This window comes from Carassius auratus, chromosome 19 (assembly GCF_003368295.1).
Source record: "Carassius auratus strain Wakin chromosome 19, ASM336829v1, whole genome shotgun sequence".
Lineage (NCBI taxonomy): Eukaryota > Metazoa > Chordata > Actinopteri > Cypriniformes > Cyprinidae > Carassius > Carassius auratus.
This window is the reverse complement of record NC_039261.1, coordinates 9,347,390-9,369,330: the sequence shown is the minus strand read 5'-3', so window position 1 is coordinate 9,369,330 and position 21,941 is coordinate 9,347,390. Positions and strand designations below refer to the sequence as shown.

The following is a 21,941-nucleotide window of genomic DNA, read 5'->3' as shown; positions in this document are numbered from 1 at the left end:
CCGTTGTAATTGTAATTATATTCTAATTTGTTTAGCTTCCTAAAACACCAGTATCAATGTTATTTAGACTGAGACAGTATATCACAAATAAAAAGAGGGTTGAATCCCCTTTAACATGTTAACCAACACCAGGATGCCAGCGCACTGAAACAGATTGTTTGCACATCAACGGTTACGAATAGATTAAATGAAAAGGGCATTTTTGACAAACTATATATAATTCTCAAGGTCTAGGCCTCAAGCATCGATGATAGATCACTGTTTTTACAATGAAAAACGTATCCGCTAAATTTATGTAAGCAATGCACAACAAAACATCCAAAATAAAAACGCAGTACATACCAGTTTCATCGTATTAAGTCACAAACGTATCCACTGCTGTGTGCAGTTAAACAGGTTTAAGTTCCGGTACGTCTTTTTTCTTATGTTTTCTTGGTTAAGAAACATGGGTTGTAATGCAGCACAATAATGCAAAATGTAATCACCAACTACCCACCCCCAATTTTTTATTTATATAGATGTATATTACAATAATATTGTATCGTGAGATTTTGACATTGTTATATCTTTAGTGTTTAGACAAAGATAGGGGGCCTGTTTACAATTAACAGGAGGCTAGGAAGTAAATGGGAATTATAATCTGATTATTTGTATATTTTTCCTGTCTTAACACCTTTTTCAAGTTTTTCAAGCTTTGAATGAATGCATGGGATAAGTGTTCTCATTCCCACCTGAAGCTCTTGTAGCTAGTTGCCTGGATATTAGCAGGAAGGAAGAGAAAGATAAATTATCAGACTCAATTTTCAAGAACACCACACCAACTCCAGGCTTGGTAAGTGCACATCGCATGATTACTTTACAGTTTGCCAAGTCCTGCAAGAAAACCATTTTAATTGTGTCTGTTTGATAGTGTTGGGGGAATGGGGGTTTGTCTTTTTTCTTTTTTTTCTCTACAGCTTACTGCCATAGTTATAAACATTTCAATCCAGATCCACATTTGGAAAAGAGGAATCATGAAAAAAAGAAAAGATATATATATATATATATATATATATATATATATATATATATATATATATATATATATATATATATACAGTCTTGTTCAAAATAATAGCAGTACAATGTGACTAACCAGAATAATCAAGGTTTTTCGTATATTTTTTATTGCTACGTGGCAAACAAGTTACCAGTAGGTTCAGTAGATTGTCAGAAAACAAATGAGACCCAGCATTCATGATATGCACGCTCTTAAGGCTGTGCAATTGGGCAATTAGTTGAATTAGTTGAAAGGGGTGTGTTCAAAAAAATAGCAGTGTGGCATTCAATCACTGAGGTCATCAATTTTGTGAAGAAACAGGTGTGAATCAAGTGGCCCCTATTTAAGGATGAAGCCAACACTTGTTGAACATGCATTTGAAAGCTGAGGAAAATGGGTCGTTCAAGACATTGTTCAGAAGAACAGCGTACTTTGATTAAAAAGTTGATTAGAGAGGGGAAAACCTATAAAGAGGTGCAAAAAATGATAGGCTGTTCAGCTAAAATGATCTCCAATGCCTTAAAATGGAGAGAAAAACCAGAGAGACGTGGAAGAAAACGGAAGACAACCATCAAAATGGATAGAAGAATAACCAGAATGGCAAAGGCTCAGCCAATGATCACCTCCAGGATGATCAAAGACAGTCTGGAGTTACCTGTAAGTACTGTGACAGTTAGAAGACGTCTGTGTGAAGCTAATCTATTTTCAAGAATCCCCCGCAAAGTCCCTCTGTTAAAAAAAAGGCATGTGCAGAAGAGGTTACAATTTGCCAAAGAACACATCAACTGGCCTAAAGAGAAATGGAGGAACATTTTGTGGACTGATGAGAGTAAAATTGTTCTTTTTGGGTCCAAGGGCCACAGGCAGTTTGTGAGACGACCCCCAAACTCTGAATTCAAGCCACAGTACACAGTGAAGACAGTGAAGCATGGAGGTGCAAGCATCATGATATGGGCATGTTTCTCCTACTATGGTGTTGGGCCTATTTATCGCATACCAGGGATCATGGATCAGTTTGCATATGTTAAAATACTTGAAGAGGTCATGTTGCCCTATGCTGAAGAGGACATGCCCTTGAAATGGTTGTTTCAACAAGACAATGACCCAAAACACACTAGTAAACGGGCAAAGTCTTGGTTCCAAACCAACAAAATTAATGTTATGGAGTGGCCAGCCCAATCTCCAGACCTTAATCCAATTGAGAACTTGTGGGGTGATATCAAAAATGCTGTTTCTGAAGCAAAACCAAGAAATGTGAATGAATTGTGGAATGTTGTTAAAGAATCATGGAGTGGAATAACAGCTGAGAGGTGCCACAAGTTGGTTGACTCCATGCCACACAGATGTCAAGCAGTTTTAAAAAACTGTGGTCATACAACTAAATATTAGTTTAGTGATTCACAGGATTGCTAAATCCCAGAAAAAAATTTTTTTGTACAAAATTGTTTTGAGTTTGTACAGTCAAAGGAAGACACTGCTATTTTTTTGAACACACCCCTTTCAACTAATTGCCCAATTGCACAGCCTTAAGAGCGTGCATATCATGAATGCTGGGTCTTGTTTGTTTTCTGACAATCTACTGAACCTACTGGTAACTTGTTTGCCACGTAGCAATAAAAAATATACTAAAAACCTTGATTATTCTGGTTAGTCACATTGTACTGCTATTATTTTGAACAAGACTGTATATATAAATAATAATTGATCACATTTCGACATTTAAAGGCATAGGTCACTCAATGAAAATTGCTTGCTCTCATGTCATTCCAAACCTGCATATTTTTTTATCTATACAAAAATAAAGTGGTTGGCTTTTTTTTTTTAGCAAAGTAAAAAAGCTTCATACGAATCTGTGTGAAATAAAAATTTCAGTTCAAAACAAGTGGCCCATTGTCTATTGTGACTATAGCCAAGGCCAAAGGTTTTGAGAGTGACAAATTTTAATTTTCACAAAGTCTGCTGCTTCAGTGTTTTTATATCAGTTTGTCAGATGTTACTATGTTATGCTTGAGTATAATTGCAAGAATTTTGTAAGTGTTAAAGGCTCTTATTGACAATCATGTTAAGTTTATGTAAAGACTCATTATTTGCAGTGTTGACCCTTCTTTATCAAGACCTCTGCAGTTCATCCTGACATGCTGTCAATCAACTTGTGGGCCACATCCTGACTGATGGCAGCCCATTCTTAAATAATCAATTCTCTGAGTTTGTCTGAATTTGTGGGTTTTTGTTTGTCCACCCGTCTCTTGAGGATTGACCACAAGTTCACAATGGAATTAAGGTCTTGGGAGCTGCCTGTCCATGAACCCACAATTTTGAAGTTTTTTGTTTTGTTTGTCCCCGAGCCGCTTAGTTATCACTTAGTTATCACCTACTGGCAAGGTGATCCATCATGCTGGAAAAGGCATTAATAATCACCAATGTTCTTGGGTGGTTGGCAAAAGTTCCTCTCCAAGGATGTTTTTATACCATTCTTTATTCATGGCTGTGTTCTCATTTTGAGAGAGCCCCACTCCCTTGGCTAAGAACCATAGTTAACAGAGGAAAAACAATGATTTCAAGCACCATCCTCCTTTTAAAGCATCCAGTCTGTTAATCTAACTCAATCAGCATGACAGCCTTGCCCTCGTCAACACTCTCACCTGTTAACGAGAGAATCACTGACATGATGTCAGCTGGTCCATTTGTGGCAGAGCAGTGGAAATGATTTGGGATTAAGTTGTAACAGTCTTCATCCTGCTACTAGTTGAGTTCAGCTGCACTTTTTGCTTTTTTTTTCAGAAATCATTGTAATATGTTGATTTGGTGCTCAGTACTAAATAATTAAATAAACCTTTTCCAAAGTAAAATAAATCACTTTTTGAAAACTTGCCTGATGGAGATCATAATGTTTTTTTCTTCTCAGGCTTCTTTGAAAAACCAAAAGTTAAAAATAACCTTTATTTGAAATACAAAACTTTGGTAACATTGTTTTTGTAACATCTTCAGTTTGATTAATTTATTGCATCCATTAATAAATGTTAATTTATTTATTAAAAAAAAAAACAATCTTTTGAATGGTAGTGTATCTAAAGTAGTCATATTTAATGAGAGATGACGAAGTTGACATAGAAATGAAGTTTCGATAGTCCGTTCAGAGTTTCCTAAAAATGGTCACATTCAGGTGGCTCAAAAAAAAGTGTGAAATTTCAAATAGCAATGGGAAATGTGACTGCACCTTTAGTCACATGGGTTTGGAGCAACACAAGGGTTAGTAAATGTCATACATTTTTTGGTAAATATTTTTATTAATTCCCTGCTTAGAGCCATTGGAATAATTTTTATACAGTGAAAAATTTAAGTCACAAAGTTAATAAAGTAAAGGTGCTGTAGGAGATCTTGGAAAATGCTAACTTTAGTCTGATAGCACTGAAGGTCCCACCCTCCCTCCAATCGCCGTCCAAAGCCACGCCCCCTGAAGGCAGATACACACACAGATTAGATGACCAGAGACAACATTACTACAATGCATCATGTTATACACTGGTGAGAAAACTTCATTATACAGTTAGTAAGAGTACTACAATACCAGGTAGGAAGATCAGGTTGTTGATGCTTACCTGCCTTTTTCACTCTGTCTGCATAGCATATGTGATTGTGCTGATGACGTATCCTGTCTGCGTGAACCGAGTATGCAAATACATGTTTACCGGCAGGTAGGAAAGTCAATTGAAAAACTTGGAATGAGAATTTTGATTGGACGAACATTTCTTGGTCTTACACCTTCCACCAAATATATAAATACTTTTAAACCACTTAACTTAACCACTTAGAAAGTCTTCTTTTTTTTTTTATTGCACCTTTAATAAAGTTCAGTTAAATTAAGTTAAAAAATAATAATAATAAAATTCCTTTTAATTAGAAGATCTTAATTCATTTCTGGAATTTTTATAGACTAGTATGAATTTATACAGAATATATCACATAACATTTGCCAAATTGTTGACATCACCCTGCATGTAGTTAGCACTGTATACACTGGGACCATACATTTCCATATGCTATTGACCGTGTGACCATATGGTAAAGAGTGTTTTTCCTCTTGGCAGAATACAGTGGAAACTTGCCTTTTCAGGCTCCTGAGATTTAGCAAGTGTGACAAGAGCTTGTCTCTGTCTGTACTGTGTATTGAGTGAATGGTGGTGCTATAGCTGAGCATTAGGGCCCAGTGTCCAGCTTACCCACAGACTCCAGCAGTTGATAACATTGAGGATTAGTTCTACAGATCAGTGGACAGTTGAGCCTGGACTTAATTGCATCAAGAGGTATGCTTGCATAACACCGGAAAAGGTAAGTGATCTTGTCTTTTGTTCCATGCAAATAAAGTACTACTTTCATCAGCCGTGTTGAAATACTACCAGGGTTCTGGCGTTACACTCCTGAAAATGGATTCACGGTGCAGAAATTGTTTTTGTAAGCAGTATTTCAAATGTATTTGGTACTTTGGCTCCCTCTGTGTATTTCAGCTGCTCTGTAATGTGTTCCACTCAGCAGCAGCATCACTACTTCATGTATTTAAGCAGTGTGCAGTAATAGAATTTAAGGACCTCATTAAGTGGGGTGGTGGCGTTCTATTGACTTCATGTACTGCTTGGGCAGGACAAATTTGGTTTGTTTATGGGGAAGGCTATGGTTCTAAGAACTTAATCTGGATAGAAATATTCAGAAAATGCGTTTATTTTTAGTCCATTTTTGATTCAAGTTAAACAGCACTTGGATTTCATGGTTACAGTGTGGGGCTTGCTACATTTTTGTTTGTTTCCAAAATATCCCTTTTGCCTAATTTAAGCTGAAGCAGCTACATTTTTGACAATTGGTGCTCCAGTTGCTTATACATACAAAAACTACAAAAAGTTTGGTGTGGTAAAGATGTGTTTTTGAAACGTCATGTGCTTACCGAAGAGAGTGATGATTCTCTGAAAATGGTATTACTGTGAAATTAGTCCAATTATATTTTTTTCAGTTTTACTATACTTTAAAATGTATTTCACTGCTGAATTGTCAGCAGTCATTTCTCCAGGCTTCAGGGTCACGTGATCCTTCAGAAATCATTCTATGATGTTGATTTGATGCTCAATAAATATTTCTTAATGTTATACTTTTTTTGTTTTTGAAAGTCTGCTCAAATAACGCTGAGGATATTTCTATTCAGTATACTTGCTCTTATTAGAGTAGCGCTACTGTGATGTAGCATGGTGTACAGCTGTACTGGGCAACACTGGTAAAATGATGATACCTTCACTGATGCTCTGCTCATATGCTCTAATAATAATAGTTTTGTAGGACTATACATTTATTTGTATAATTGGTCCAAAAAAAACTATTTATATCTGATTATTTTACATAGAACTGAATATATTTAATATTAATAGTATTATATTTAAAAGTTTTGATATTTAATATTAAGGTAACATTTTTCAGTAAGGCTCCATTAGTTCATGTAAGATAATGTTTTAATTAACATGAACCATGAACAATACATTAATTACAGTATTCTTAATGTTAATAAATTTAGAACAGAATACAGTAGTAGAATACAGTTGTTCACTGTTAGTTCATGTTTATTCAGACTGCATTAACTGTTAACAAGTTGAAATTAACATAAACTAAGATTAATAAATGCTGAAGTACTATTGTTCATTCTTAGTTTAAGAGTAGTTAACTTATTAACCTTATTGTAAAATTACCCATATTAATATACATTCTGTCCAGTTTTGTTACTTTCAGTTAAGTCATTTTTTTTTCAATATGATTTAAAATGTAGTTCAATTTAAAAAGTCTTACAAAATTACTTTATATTATTTAATAAAATAATAATCATTGCAAAGCATTTTTGTTTTTAGCCAAGCAATCCAGAATTTTCATTTTTGTGCATCCCTGTAAGACTATGTTTTTATTTCATTTAATTTAAATTGAACAATAATTTACTTTCAAATGCTCCAATTGCTGAAGGGCCTGCACAACTTTTAAGTACAAGTTCAAGTAGCATTGTTCAAAATACCTGGAGTAGCACAGCACTGAATACCTGTTTACATTTAAGGTGGACTAGAATAGACTATAATACAAATAGTTGAGTTTTCCAGGAGCATACAACATATTGACAGGTTTTCATGAAAGTGTTGGTCAGTTTGTCTGCTGGACAATCCCTTTTTTCACTGCAGCAATAAAATTGAAGTGAGATAAACTGAGAAATGTTTATTTTTAGTTGAAACGGTTGTTGCCAAAGTTTTCCTCCGGGGACATTAATTTGAAGTTGGAAAAGGGTAATAAATTGCAATATTGCAGAACATCGCAATACATTTAAAATCACAATAATATCGTATTGTGAGGCCTCTGGTGATTCCCACCTCTACTGTACTGTTAGGTTAGGTTTAGCGTTTGTTGCTTCTAATTATTCATAATTTACTGTAATATAGTTAAGTACATTGCAACCAGGTCACCTTTAAATAGTTCTCTTTTTTTTTTCTTTTTGAGAATTAAGTTCAAAAGAACAGCATTTATTTAAATAATGTTTTTTATAGCAATCTAAAAATGTTATCTTTTTGTCATATTTATTTGTCAGCATTTGCCAGTTACCCCAGTGGTGCTCTCTTTGAGTAGGGCGGCACAAACAATCGCATGTTGTTTGTCTGTGATAATGAACGATAGATAGCGTAGCTTGTCAGTAAACTACAGCTTTGTGTAGTAAATGCTGCTCCATCTGAAAGCACGTCATGGAGATTTACTACTAATCACATGTGAGAAGCACATGACAGTTGCATGTGATTTATCTTGCAGCCCTAATTTTGAGTTATGTTCATATTACGCACAATTTCCATTCATTCCATTCAAAAAAAAAAGTGCTTTTTGCAAATGTCAAGCATATAAGACCCTCAAGACTCTTGAGTGCTTGTCTATCAACTGTTGTAGTCTTTTAACAAACTCCTATATTGGATAACCTTTACTTTTTGTTGTCTTGATGTTGAAAAATGTGTTTAAGGCAGTGTAAATAGTTCTTTCTCTCTCCTTTTCTCAATTCTCAACCCTGGCAGTCTTAAATAGTCTGTTTATTTCATAACTACATGGATATCACAGTTATACTGCCTCCAGACTTTACAAACCTCCCTATGTGGACTGGGTGGAAAATACTCGGGGTAATGAAATGGTGCTTTTAAAGTTTTCTCCCCAATCTGCTTTGATCCTTTATTCTTCACAAATATTGCACTCATGACAGTGACCTGTTCTCTAGCACTGTATCGCAGCCATGTTACTGAACAGCCTGTAGTAAGGGTGCCCTAAATTCACTGTGTATTCCTGCTCCTCCTGTGGATGATCGGGGTGCTTCTGTAAAACATGTTTATAGTGCTGGATCAGCATTCTGTGGGGGTGTGTGTTTGTTTATCTGCACTGTGATCCATTCACCTTGGCCCCAGTCTGTCACTTTGATAATCCTAGTATGGGCCTTGAGTTTCTACCTCTATGGAGTGTGATGCCAGAACTAACTTTGTGACCTAGTGGCTGCCTCAGAGAGGCAGATCTTTAACACATCTGTAAGAAATTTGGGATTGTGTTTGAGGTGTTGTCTGTATGGAGTTCACATGTCATTGACTTTGTCAGTTAGTGAGCTGTACAGCAACTGTAACCATGTTCTTGCATGAGATGAATAAATATTTGCTCTTCACCTGTATATTCAAAAACAAAGTGACTTAGTTTTAACTTCAATATGCCTAACCATTTATTTCACCATTATGTGCTTGAGTAGTTGCCATAATAGGGTTTTTATTTTTTGAAAGAACTTTAGTTATTTATTTTCAAAAAGTACTGCTGAAACTTTTACCCAATATTTTCAGATCTTATATGAAGTATTAAGAATTGTTAATGATAACAGTCTGCTGTAAGTCAGTCATATAAAGCAGTTAACGTAGGACTGTGTATAATGGATTATTTCTGTATCCTCATTGCCTTTCTCTTACTGCAGGGGCCTCGGGTGATTGATGGAGGTTAAGCAGCATCATCAACTTTGAAATATGGGTAAGCATGCACCAACCACTTTACAATGAAAAGCAAATGATGATACTGTATGTGTATGTGTGATGGAGTAGAACTTTTTGTTTTGTTTTGTTTTTTTTTAGATCAACCGAGAAACCTGTTCTCAGCAACTGAGCAATATGGGCATGGAATCTTCCTGTGCTCTGGACAATAATGTGGAGGTCTGTGTCATTCTTCTATAATAAATTATGACACTGAATTATTATTTCAGTGTGAGACTATGTATATTATAGTATAGTCTGAACTTGCATAAAACTCCAAAGAGAGAGAAAATGTTTTATCACATCATATGACCCCTTTAATAATGCATGCATGCTGATTAACTTTTATCATAGTTTATAGTTATATTAAAATGAAAGTGGTTAACTTTCAACCCATTCGTTTTCATCAGTATTACTATTTGTGATCTGAACGGGAGATCCACTTTTACAATGTTATAAGCTGGGCTTCGGATGCTTTCACTTTAGAAGTCGCAATCTTTCACATTTTACAAGAAAAGATCATTGTCTGTTTTGCTTGCATATGTCTACACACCTTTCAATTTTTAAGACTAAAACAAAATATGGTTCATTGTTAATTCTTAATTAAATAAGACAACAACAATAAAGCAATAGGATACAATAACAAACTAGCTTACAAAACGTTTATTAACAAAGATGAGTGAGATGAAGCATGGCAAACACCACATGCTATATTATATACAGACTAATAAATTACAGAAAGTTTAGCAAACACTGAGGAATCAAATCAAAAAATGAATAAAAGAGAGCCTCCATACCGTAACTTGAGGTAAACAGCCAACATACACTTTTAAAAAAAAAATAAAAGTAAAAACTAAACTTGCTGACGTTGCTTGTATATTTTTTTTTATATGAATAACAATATGTTCACCGTCTCTGGTTTAAGAAGCGTTCTTTTACTTTACTTTAGCTTGAAAACAATCCATCGTTTCCTCAGTATTCATGTCATTTTTACTTCATGCACCTCTGTGCTCCTGCTGACATGCCAAGTATAAACTAAGCTCTAAGGGCTGGCTAGTCAAATGAGTAGCGTTTCGTTATGTTATCAATTTTGTTTGCCATTTGATGTTTCTCATATGCAACAGAATAGGCAGAGCTTATGTAGCTTTGTTGAACAACGCGGTGGTTACACCAGTGCAACCGCACACAAAATGTAGTCGACATCAAAGATGCAAGTTGAGAAACATCAGATGCAAGTTTTTCAAACCTATGAAAAGAATGAAAGGAAATAGTAAAGATAAAAGGAAGCAAGTACCAAATACATGTTTCAAATACAGCTGCTGCCGATGTTGTGAATTTAAAAGGTACCCAATAAATGAAATACCACAGGAACATAACAATAGAAAACCTTGTCTTTATCCAATCATGACACCAAATAAAATAATCCAAAAGTGTAATTTATCCAGATTAATAAAATAAATGAGCACTTATAAAATAAAGTAACAAACTGACTCCAATATTTTTTTTTCCACATCATGCTAAAGTTTTCAGACTATGAGCCATTCACACTTAAAGGACTGATTATAGAAATAGTAAGGTTCTTTTGTATTGCAAACTAGACTGAACTGCTTCTAATCATTATTCTTTTGTCTATAATCTGACCATCAGTACCTGTCTCACACCTAGAAACACCACCATTTCATCATTGTGTTTAGGGCAGGGGTAGAGAACGTTGATCCTGGAGGGCCTGTGTCCCTGCAGAGTTTAGCTCCAACCCTGAAAAAAAAGCCTACCTGTATCAGGTGTGTTTGATTAGGGTTGGAGCTAAACTCTGCAGGGACACCGTCCCTCCGGGATCGACGTTCCCCAACCCTGATTTAGGGGATACACCCAAGTGTTGTGAGTCATGTTTACATTAATCTACACCCCTCCTCTAGCAGCACAGGAGTGTTGGAAAGTTTATCAGTATACCATCCCTCAGCCTTTTCACTTTTCACATTAACTTTGTTTGAAGTGTATCGGGGCCTTAAGACCGCAGCATCACTCATGAGCAGCAAGATGCATGAGTTCAGGGTGATTCTAGCCGAACATGCACGCCTGTGCTGGCATTTGTGTGAAACAGAAGCTGTTTAATGTTTAGAAAGCACCCGATAAGAGTTTGATGGAAAACAATGCATCGTTTTTTTTTTTGTTTTGTTTTTTTGCAGTTTTTCCAAGGCTTTTTATTTGAAGTACTTTTTTTATATATAAAAATATAATTCAAATTCTAGAATTCTATAGAATTATACACTATTTGCTTAAAGTTGTCTTGTGTTTGATGTGAAATAAATAGTTTAAGATTGTTTTAAGTTTGTACATAAAAAAATGATTGATTCATCAACTCGTTCATCACAAGACTTGGCACAGCAAGGGACTTCTCACCGGTAATTCCTAATGGTTTTAGAGGACAATTACTCCTCATCACCCCCTTTCGTTTCAAAGAATAGTACAACGATGAATGCGATAAGTATAAAAACCTTGTCCGTTCCGGAAGGTGCGCGTGCAGTCACCGGAGGCTTGCTAAGCGGAGTCAGACAAAAGTAAATATATATATATATATAAATCTAAGAAGAGGCTGCTCTGTGTTAATTTCTACTAATTGAAAAGATGATAAACCACTGTTATGCAACCAGATTACTAATTTTGACCTTTTTTTTTTTTCCTTTTTCTTTTTTTTTTTTTCTTCCTTCCTTCTCTTCTTCCTTTCCATTCTCTCTGTTTGTCCCATATAGTCCTGTTGGAGTGTGCCGTGGCAGCTTGGGAAATCACGCTGGATGCAACATGTTTATATCCAGTTTTTAAATAAACTACATAAAGATCCCTATGTCTGGTTTTGGGGAAAAAAAATTAGATGAAACCATTGTATTTTACTTGGTACTGCAAAACCTTGACCATGTAGCTGACTTTGTTTTAGAGTTGCTAAATAATAATTAAATCGTTTGGAATGGCACAGTATTTAATGTCTATTCATTAAACTTGCTGGAAAAACTTGATAGAGGTTTAAGAGTTTGTTCTGTAGGTCTACAAACACAGACAGACCTTTGTAACCCAGTAGCACCCAGGCTGCTGTCCAGTATCAATTAAGGTCAAGGTGCTATGTTTCTCTTGTTTTATCACTGTTGTGTCCTATTGGCTGACAGCTACTTCTGGAAATCGTTCAAAAAGGAAAATAAACCTGCAGTCTGAGAAGTGTGGTGCAGTAAATGTGGGTTAGGGTTTTCTTGGCCAGTGTTTTTAATAAATGCACTTAAAGAGGATTTTCACAGGGATTGTTGAGTGTTATTGACAATGAAATATTACATTTGTGTAATTTACGACTGATAAATTTGATGATTTGCAAACATGTCTGTTTCCAGAAAAAGTTAGAAGTTTCGTGTGATTTTCTCATTGAATTAAGAGATTCTGAAGTAGAAAAAATGTATCCTATAATCTTAATAAATTTTAGTGTTTTATAGTTTATTTTTAAATTGTTCTTTAGAAATTACATATTTCACACAACACACAATTTGTTTGCCAGCATTGGGATTTATTGAGTTGATGGTGATTTAATGATGACCCTGGCATCAGATAAACCCATGTTCCAAGACATCTCAGAAATGCTCAAGTCTTTCTGTGTGCTGTAAACTGACAACAGAATCAGGGAAAGGGAGACAGGGAGGGAGAATTTGGTGGTGTGCGACCAATGGGCTTGCCTGATGTATTTTTAATGCACATGAATGATTGATCAGTGTATATGGACACATGCTCTCCTGAGGGGCGGCTGCAGTCTGTCTGGGGCTGTCGGGCAGATATGAGTGCGACCAGGGGACCATCTGGACTGAGCATGAACACCGTGGAGTTAAAGCATCAGTGGGCAATGCAGAGAAATCGCACTCTGGTCCGGACGTACCTGCTCTCCAGTTCTGTGCTTCCACTGCCTTCCTCGCGGGGGAGAGATGATTTCAGACTTCCATCACTGTCCAGTTCAACACATTGTCGGACCACCACAGTGCCTCTCAAGTAAGCTGATATCTGGTGCCTTGAAACCTGGGGTTTAGCATCAGCTATAGCTACAGAACTGGGGACTGTACGTGGTATTAAAATTACTTGTTTAAAAAAAAATCTTTGTAATATTTATACTATTATACATTTATAATATTTAAATGTTTTAATAAAATATACTTTAAAAGAACTTTACATCTTATTTTAATTATTTTACATTTAAATTGGTTTTAAATTTTAAAACAAGTGAAATACTTAGCAGTGCAATCCCTAAAATGTTTTAAATTTGTTGGGATTTGCATTCAACTTGAACCTGTACAAATGTGAGTTTAGTTACAGCTCCATGCACAACGAAGAATGCTTTAGAAACCTGAGAAACATTCCTCTTACATGGCAACACACCCAAACAGCTCATTGGAAAAAACAACAACAGCAGCTACATTAGCAGCCAGTGCTTAAGATGTACAATATATGATGTGCTGGCCATATTATGAAATTAGCAGGGGAGGGAATCTATATATATATTTAAAAAAAAATGTGTGTGTATATATATTGAATCATTCCTGCATATTTAATGTTGGATTGGTATTGATTGACTGACTGATATATAAGAATTTAATGGCCTATCTTGTGCCATCTGGACTGACAGCTCAATTAATTTTTCAAAGTTGTCAAAAATGTATTACAGCCAGGATTTAACATGTTAAAGTTTGGGAGGAAAAAAAAGGCAGAAAAGTTCTTTTTGAAAGTCTCCTATGCTCATTAAAGCTGCATTTATTTGATCAGAAATGCAGTGGAAACAGTAATACAGCAAAATAGCCTACTATTCCAATTTTTGCTGTTTTCTATTATTAATATATATGTGTGTGTATTCCTGTGATGGCAACGCTGAATTTTCAGCAGTTATTACTCCAGTCTTCAGTGTCACAAGATCCTTCAGAAATCATTCTAAACTGATTTGCTGCTCAAGAAACATTTATTTTTATTATCAATGTTGAAAACCGCTAATTTCAAATAGAAGTCTTTCGCAATAATTTTTGTGTTTTATTGTCAGCTTAATTTGATCAGCTTGATTTAATGTGTCCTTATGTATTATGAATTCCTTTGACAAATAAATCTTACAGACTCCAAACTTTTGAATGGTAGTATTTTTTTTTTTTTTTTTTTACATTATGCTTTCATTCCATCAGCTTTAGAATTGAATATATTATATTGAACCTCACGTGTCTGTTTTGGTCCCCTCTGATCTCACAGTATCAGTGAGCCCTGCTTGTTCACGCCAGGACAGGGAGCTGCTTTGGAGGGGTTTTCCAAAAAATGCCGACCCCTTCTACACAAACGTGGCCCATCTTCTCCCTCCTGCAAGACACTTGAGAACACAAAGACGCCTCAGCAGAGCTATCATCAAGTATACATGCATTTCTCTCAGCCTCTGAAGCCGGTTCCAAAGGTTCGACAGGCCTTTAGTCACAGTCAGCTGCGGTCCACAGAGAGCAGAGGACTGCAGGCCTTAGTGAGGCAGCCCATAAACCTAGAGACTTTATCTGTCAGAGGAAAGACTTGCTTTCCCACCCAGCATTTAGCTACCTCTTCATCTAGCGCCCCTCGAACACAGCTGCATGTGTTCCTGCCTGCAGAGGGCTCCAGACAGGAAGAAGACCGGGACAGTGAGTCTGTGGATGAGGGTTTCATGGATGAGCTAGATAACAAAGTCAACACTCTGAGACTTCAACAAGATCCAAAGATCCCCAAACAGATAGAAAAATCCCAGAGGGGTCAAATGGTGCAATTAACTTCCTAGTGTTATGCCTTTATTGTAGCATTTCATAATTTGATGTGTGTCATATGATAAATGACAAGTTCTGTATTTACCAATTTGAACACTAGTTTAAATATTTGCTCTCAAGCAATGCATGTGAATCATAATTTATGTTGTTACAATAAATCTCAATGAAGACATAAGGTTTTGTGTGCTGATATATAAAAGGAAGAAAATGTTCCTGACATTACAGAGCATTCTAAAGTGTTCATATAAAGGTTATAAAACGAACAGAGTCTCAATAGAATCTCTCCAACTGAGTCGCTTAAATGTCCCAGAAAAAAAAGTCATTATGTCCTCTATGTTTGTACCAATCATTTCACGCCAGACTGCCTCACAAGTGCTACCAGAATGATCATAAATAGGAATGCTGTGTTTAATTGCATATTAAATATAAGATTGAACACCACTACAGAGCAGAACCCCTCCCTCAGAAAATCTCAAGAATAACCCTAAAAAGACAAAAATGAAAACAAAGTAAATACAGGTAAATATGGTAAAGTGTATGTGTGTGTCTATCTATCTATCAATCCATCCATCCCTCCCTCCCTCCCTCCCTCTCTCTCTCTCTCTCTCTCTCTCTCTCTCTCTCTCTCTCTCTCTATATATATATAAATATATATAATTTACAAATATTGACAGTTTAAAAATATAACAAAATGAAAAAGATGAAAAGACATGTAATGTTGGGATTTTTTTTTAATGTGTCACCAAAATGCATCCCTATCCTGTTCATAAGAGATATGAATTACCAAAAACAAAAATTTTATTCATACATACTTATTTCAGTCAACACACTCAAAATACTGCATCCCAGCACACGACACGATGATGCAGTCTCTCTCAGTATCTGGTTGACATGACCTGTGCATGAACATCCTGTTTTAACACACAAAAGTCATACCAAAATTAATGCACAGAGTAGTATGGTAAAATTTGGTGACAAAATCCCCAAACAGCAACAGTGAGAGTTAAATGAGATGAGCTCTTGAAGCTCCGCCCTCTTCTGAAAAGGGGGCAGGGATAATCAGTGCATTTGCATTTAAAGGGACAAAAACTGTAAATTTTAGCTTACACCCCTAAAAGTAGCATTTTTAGCAAGCTAACAATCTGTGGGGTATTTTGTGCAAAAAAATTCACATACACTCTTTGGACATCATAGACTAATTTTGCATCTTGTAAAAAGGGACAGTTTTTAGTGGAAACTTGTTTATATTTTTACTGTTAGTATAGCCTACGACGTTTATATTTTTACTGTTAGTATAGCCTACGACGTGATACAAAAGAAGTTAGAATGAAGGATAAATTAAAATTCATAGCATTTAAACAAGTTCTGCTCTTGTCTTTGATGGTTTCTATTGGATGATTTAGGGTAAATGTCATATTATACGACTACGCATTTTTTTACGGCGAGCTTACAAACTACTACCTATGTCATGCCTTAAGAAAAACTGGTGCAACCGAAAAAAATATAGATTTAGTTACAAACTAGAACGTAGTTACTAAGCCTCTAGAGTAGTTTCTAATTTAATAAGAACTTACAAATGACTAGAGCAAGCGTCGATGCAGCTGCCATCTTGGAACGGTCAACCTGATGTCATTCACCATACTGTAGGTTCTCACAGAGCCGTTGAGCCATTCTGTGCAGGCTCGTGGCATCTTTTGAATATTCATTGATTACTTTGGTGAATGACGACAAGTTGAACATTACATTGGCAAGCAACTTAAGATAACATAATTATGTATAGCGGCCCAACAGTCTTTAATGAGGCATCTACATATATAAATATATCTGTGAACAGCCCCATTGAAGAGAGGGGCGGGGTGAGCAGTAGCTTATTATCATTTAAAAAAATATGCATCGAAATGGTCACTGTGAACAGAGCTGTTTGATGAGGTAATAGGGTGTGGTTTTACATGACCATTGAGGAATTTTAATCAGTACTTTGCAGACATTTCATTAAGACCCTAAAGAATACCAACTTGTGGAAAAAGGACATCTGATGTCCCTTTTAATAATTAATGAGTTGAATACTTTTTATGAAAGTTAAATTTATTTTAGAATTTGTTATTTTTCCTGATATTAACCCTTCACACAATATGCAAGTAGTGTTCTATTTTCGTCGTCTCCGAACGTAGCCCTTTGGTTACTTTTAACCTTGATCAACCTCAAATGCTTTTATTTTGTGCAGTTTGTTTTTGGAAAATTTCTTACTTTGCTTGTATGTTTTACATATTCTCACCAGACATTACTTATCGTTTTATAGTCGTAAAGACACAAGGATACAAACAGACCTGGAAAACCAGAAAACTGCGGACATGGTGCTATCGTTTGAAACTACAAAGTCATTTCAGAAGCAAAGGTTTTGAAATTTTTCTTGTATATATGTATCTGTTGGTGATGTTACTGATGACATTGAAGTTTAGAGGCATGCATCTAGCATGCAGCACAAAGTAGTTCATGAACCAATTAATTTTCTCCATGGGGGACTTGATTTTAAACATCAACTTGTAAACCTTATAAGAACTATTGTGAGCTCCTATGTTTGTATTCAGTGGCAAAAACTTACTCATGATGCAGTACACAAACTGCTTTTTTTTTATGTGTCATCTGTAGTAGTTTTTTTTTTTTAATGAAAATGTAATGGAATAATGGTTGAAATTTTTATTTTTAAACACTTAAATGTTTCTAATACAACTAATTGTGGTGCATTTCTAATTTGTGGAAGACTGAACAACTTATGACAACAAGAGCAAAAAATGGTTGTCAATCTGTTTTTCTCAAATGTGCTCCTTGAGATAAAACATCCTCTCAACCAATCTCGGCTCAAACAAACTGACTGATTAGAGGCACTCTGATGGCTTTCCTTTATGATGACTGTCTTCACTGTAACTTCAGAAGAAATAAAACCCTGCCTGAAACCTGTTTTCAGTGTAAGCAAGTGGTCGCTCTGATCAAATCACACAGGGAATCTGGCATCTTTTATCCAAAGTGACTTAAGGCTGAAATACACTGACTTTTTAAAACACACTCACAGACTTTGTAATAGTCAAACAGTAAAAAAAAACAGACATTATACACTAAATGACAGAGGATAATACATAGATACCAGATTTTGAAGTTATTCTGATCACAAAAAATGGCTCAAAATATCAAACGTCTTAAATATCCTCTGACTGGATGGATGTATCATCCAGCATGTGTACCATCATACATACAAGATTTTCCATGAAATCTATCAACTCTTCAAAAAAAGAGAGACTTTCACCAGCATTAACTTTGTGTATTATGGGCTTTGCAGTGCATTCAATTTGTTTCAGGTTTAAATTTTTTCTTTCCCCATGACTTTGGTGTTGCTAGGGTTGTGCTGTACTGTTTGAGCTACATTAATGTTGCTGTGGAAGGATCTCAAAGTGGGTTTGCTGCTTCTGCTAGTAAAACATCCTGTGCTGCCAATGTTTCCTGAAGTATTTGGAGGCACCCTGCACCGCAACTGCCCTTGAAGTGGCTTGCAGCAGCCCCTTAAAAAACAAACTGACACCCCCCCACACACACATGTTGGTACTGGTGGTTTATTGGGGACTCTCCATATAGACGTAGTGGTTTTCATACTGTACTTTTTTGCCCTTCATCAACCCTACACCTAAATCTACCATTTACAGAAAACATTTAGATTTTCAAAAAAAAAAAAAAAAAAAACATTTAGTATGTTTAGATTTATAGGGAAGCTGTGTCCATAAACCACCTTCACACTGTAACACCTCTGTCATACCCATGTCATTATATAATGTGTGTCCCTGTAAACCGCCCGAACCAACGCACTCACACAGACACTTATGAAATACAGTCAACATTTAAAGTGGATCAGATCTACTAATTAGAACTACTAATTCTGAGTTCAGCAAAAGAGAGGCATTTCTACACGTTTAGGACAACTTGAGGGTAAGTAAATGGCGACTATTCTGGTGTAACCATCGTCTTAAAGAGCCTTTTTTTTCAAAATTAATATATTACCTTGTATGAAAATATCATATGAAAAGTTAATGCAGGATTTTTTTTTTTTTTTTACAAGACATGACTCATGTCAAACTTTGTAGAAAAAGTGACACTCTCTGACAGTAAAAAAATAAACACTTTGTGAACGTCAAAAGGGGGGGGGGGGGGGGGTGTTTGCCGGGCTCTGTCTGTGTTGCCAACTTATCAACTTTGTCGCTAGATTAAGCGACTTAAAAAAGGGGACTAGCGACAAATCTATCAACTTTCTTGGACAAACCAATTATTTAGAGATCAAGTCTCCGGTTCTGCAGCACGAGCGCGAGGTCTCTCTTTCCCAGCGCGCGCCTCTCTCTATCCATCTGCAGTTTTCAATGAGCGCAGAGAGAAGCAGCACTTTAATTAAAATATATATGTATTTTCTGTTGCTTCTAACTCTCTTTTACATTTTCTTAATCGTATGTGCATTTGATTTCGTTAAACAATGTTGTGAATAGGATTTTAGTGCAGATTATTATAATTGCAACAGAAACATTCAAATATATTAATAAAAACAGTTTTATTGAGAATTTGGCTGCATTAAAATGCAGTATGTGAGCGCAATACAATTCGACGCACTTACGTCATGAATATGCTAATTACCACGTGACGTCATTTAGAGACTTTTCAGGCGGGGTTTAGCTATTTTCAATTGAAAGAAGTTGGCAACACAACTGCTCAGTTCAGATTAGGTCGGTATATAGTAGGAGCGCTTGTGAGTCAGTGTGTTTTCGGTAGTTTTCTATTTCAGGTTATCATCGTCATGGTAAATTATTGTGTTTATGGAGGTTGCACAAACTGCAGCCAGTCAGGACATCGAGTCCACAGATTTCCAGACAAGAAAAAGCACGGTGATATCTTCAGTGCCTGGGTGCGTTTTGTGCAGGCGAAGAGACGGAACTTTACCAGTGCATCTGCTACGAAAAACGCAGTGGTGTGTAGCGTTCACTTCACACCGGAAGATTATCGTCCAGAAGACATAATGGAGGTCAACATGGGATGCAAAAGCAAAAACCAAGTGAGACTCAGAGTCGATGCGGTTCCCTCGGTGCACATAGCCGCTTCATCGGGTCACCCGTCCGCCGCACGGAGACATGTTGGTCATAAGTGGCCTAACTTCGTTTTAAAAAGTGGGTGGTACTGGGATTGTGTGAGAGTGAGTGAGTGTGTGGGGGGTGGGGGTTAATGTATGGACATAGAACTTTTAAAGTGATATTTTCATTCTTACATGTACCATACAAAATGTATTATAACTTATAACCCTTTAATACATTATTCATTTATAAGGGCACATTGATAATGGATAATGTATTGACGGGAACAAGATTGACCCATTTGAGGCTCCCACAGCCTGTTTGTATGTGAAACAATCTCTTGGAGAAATCAAAACAAAGGAGTGCATCTGCACACTCAAGAAACATACTCCGGTCAAAAGATAGCCTTTTATATTTATAACATGACATGACCAAGAGAGAGCAGTTTTCCCTGAAAACCAAAATTGCAAATTTGACATTGATTTTATATAACAGTTGTTCTCAAACCTGTCCTTCACCTGGAGTACCCACAGCCCTGCACAATTTGTATGTCTCTCTCATCTATCATGCATGATTCCGTTCATTAGTGGAGACTGCAATACTTGGAAGTTGGTGTGTCTGAAACAGGGAGACATACAAACCTGTCCTGAAGTACCCCTAGCCCTGCACATTGTGTTCCAATTCATGTCTTGCAGTCTCTGCCAACGAGCTGATGAGTTGAATACGGTTTTTTAGATAAGGGAGACACACACAGTATACAGGGCTAGGGTTCCTCCAGGACATGTTTGAGAACCACTGATTTAAAGTGAATGTTCTGTCATTAATTACTCCCCCCTCATGTTGTCCAAACCCTGGAAGACCTTCGTTCATCTTTGGAACACAAATTAAGATATTTTTGGTGCATCCCGTGAGCTCTCAGGGCGGGAAGGCATCAGGGCACGACTGAATCCAAATTCTGCTTTACTTCTAGGCAACTGTCTTGCTGCCTCACTGTCTTATGAGGCAATGACTTTGTTGGCAGCATTTTTGCACGAAGGCACCTTTTGGACAGGCTTCTGGGGCAGTAAAATGGTTTTATGATCTACCACAAAAATACAACAAGTTTTGGTGATCTAACTAATATTTAATTACTATAATACAAATTTCTCGCTAGAAATAACATCAAAAGTGCAAAACGATTATTCATAAATATAGATTTAAGCACAAACTGACCACCAAACACAAATTTTTGAAGCTCTCTTTATTTTTAACTCAAGCATCATTGAATGGAAGGCACAGGATTGTGGGATATCATTACATGTGGGATTACTTCCTTTCTCCCGAGGTACCACCTTCTTAAGAAATTTTGAAGGCAGCATTGATGTATCCTTCACTGCTTTTGATATCCCACAATCCTCCTGTGCGTTTCATTCTGTGATGGTTGAGCTAATAAAATAAAGATGGCATCTGAAATTTGCATTTGGTGGTCAGTTTACGTATAAATTTATATTTCAGACTAGCTTTTTTATGTTATTTCTAGGAGGAAACCAGTATAATAGTAATTAATATAGTAATTTAATATATTTAAAATATTTGTTTAGTTATCACCAAAACTTGCTCTATTTTGTTGTAGATCATTAAACCATTACGCTACGTCAAGAAGCCTGTACAAAATCAGTTTCAAGACTTATTTTTCATCACATATCTGTGAAATCTGTTCAGATGTGATTCATTTTGTGTTCATGCAAATATTGAAACATGTTGAGAAATATGATGGATGGCAAATAAATCAGTTTTGAAACTGAGAGGACTTTTTTGCTATATAATATACAGTGATAATCTCTGCGAAAAAGGCAGGTTTTAGCTGTTTTTTTTGCGTCGGTTTGTTTTTCTCGGACATGTATAATAAACCACATTAACCGACTCGATACGAAAAATCAGTAGAGTTGCTGTATTGTAACTGATTCATTGAAACGAACTGCTCGAAGGA

General features: G+C 36.1%; 2 protein-coding genes across 3 annotated transcripts in view; both read left to right on the top strand.

Moving 5' to 3' along the window:
• The window catches only part of sfpq (splicing factor proline/glutamine-rich), a 33,283-nt gene extending 20,921 nt beyond the window's left edge, over positions 1 to 12,362 (top strand). Inside the window, exons 10-12 of the transcript XR_003294451.1 lie at positions 9,036 to 9,088; positions 9,190 to 9,267; positions 11,838 to 12,362. The gene's annotated coding sequence lies outside the window, so the exon portion shown is untranslated. The remainder of the gene's footprint in view (positions 1 to 9,035; positions 9,089 to 9,189; positions 9,268 to 11,837) is intronic.
• A 7,238-nt stretch (positions 12,363 to 19,600) lies between these two features.
• zmym4.1 (zinc finger MYM-type containing 4, tandem duplicate 1) overlaps positions 19,601 to 21,941 on the top strand; it is a 38,861-nt gene continuing 36,520 nt past the window's right edge. Inside the window, exon 1 of one of the 2 annotated variants that reach the window (XM_026288824.1) lies at positions 19,601 to 20,068. In XM_026288824.1, the coding sequence (XP_026144609.1) occupies positions 19,702 to 20,068 (367 nt within the window). In that variant the 5' untranslated portion in view covers positions 19,601 to 19,701. The remainder of the gene's footprint in view (positions 20,069 to 21,941) is intronic. The other variant, XM_026288822.1, reaches the window with a different exon arrangement.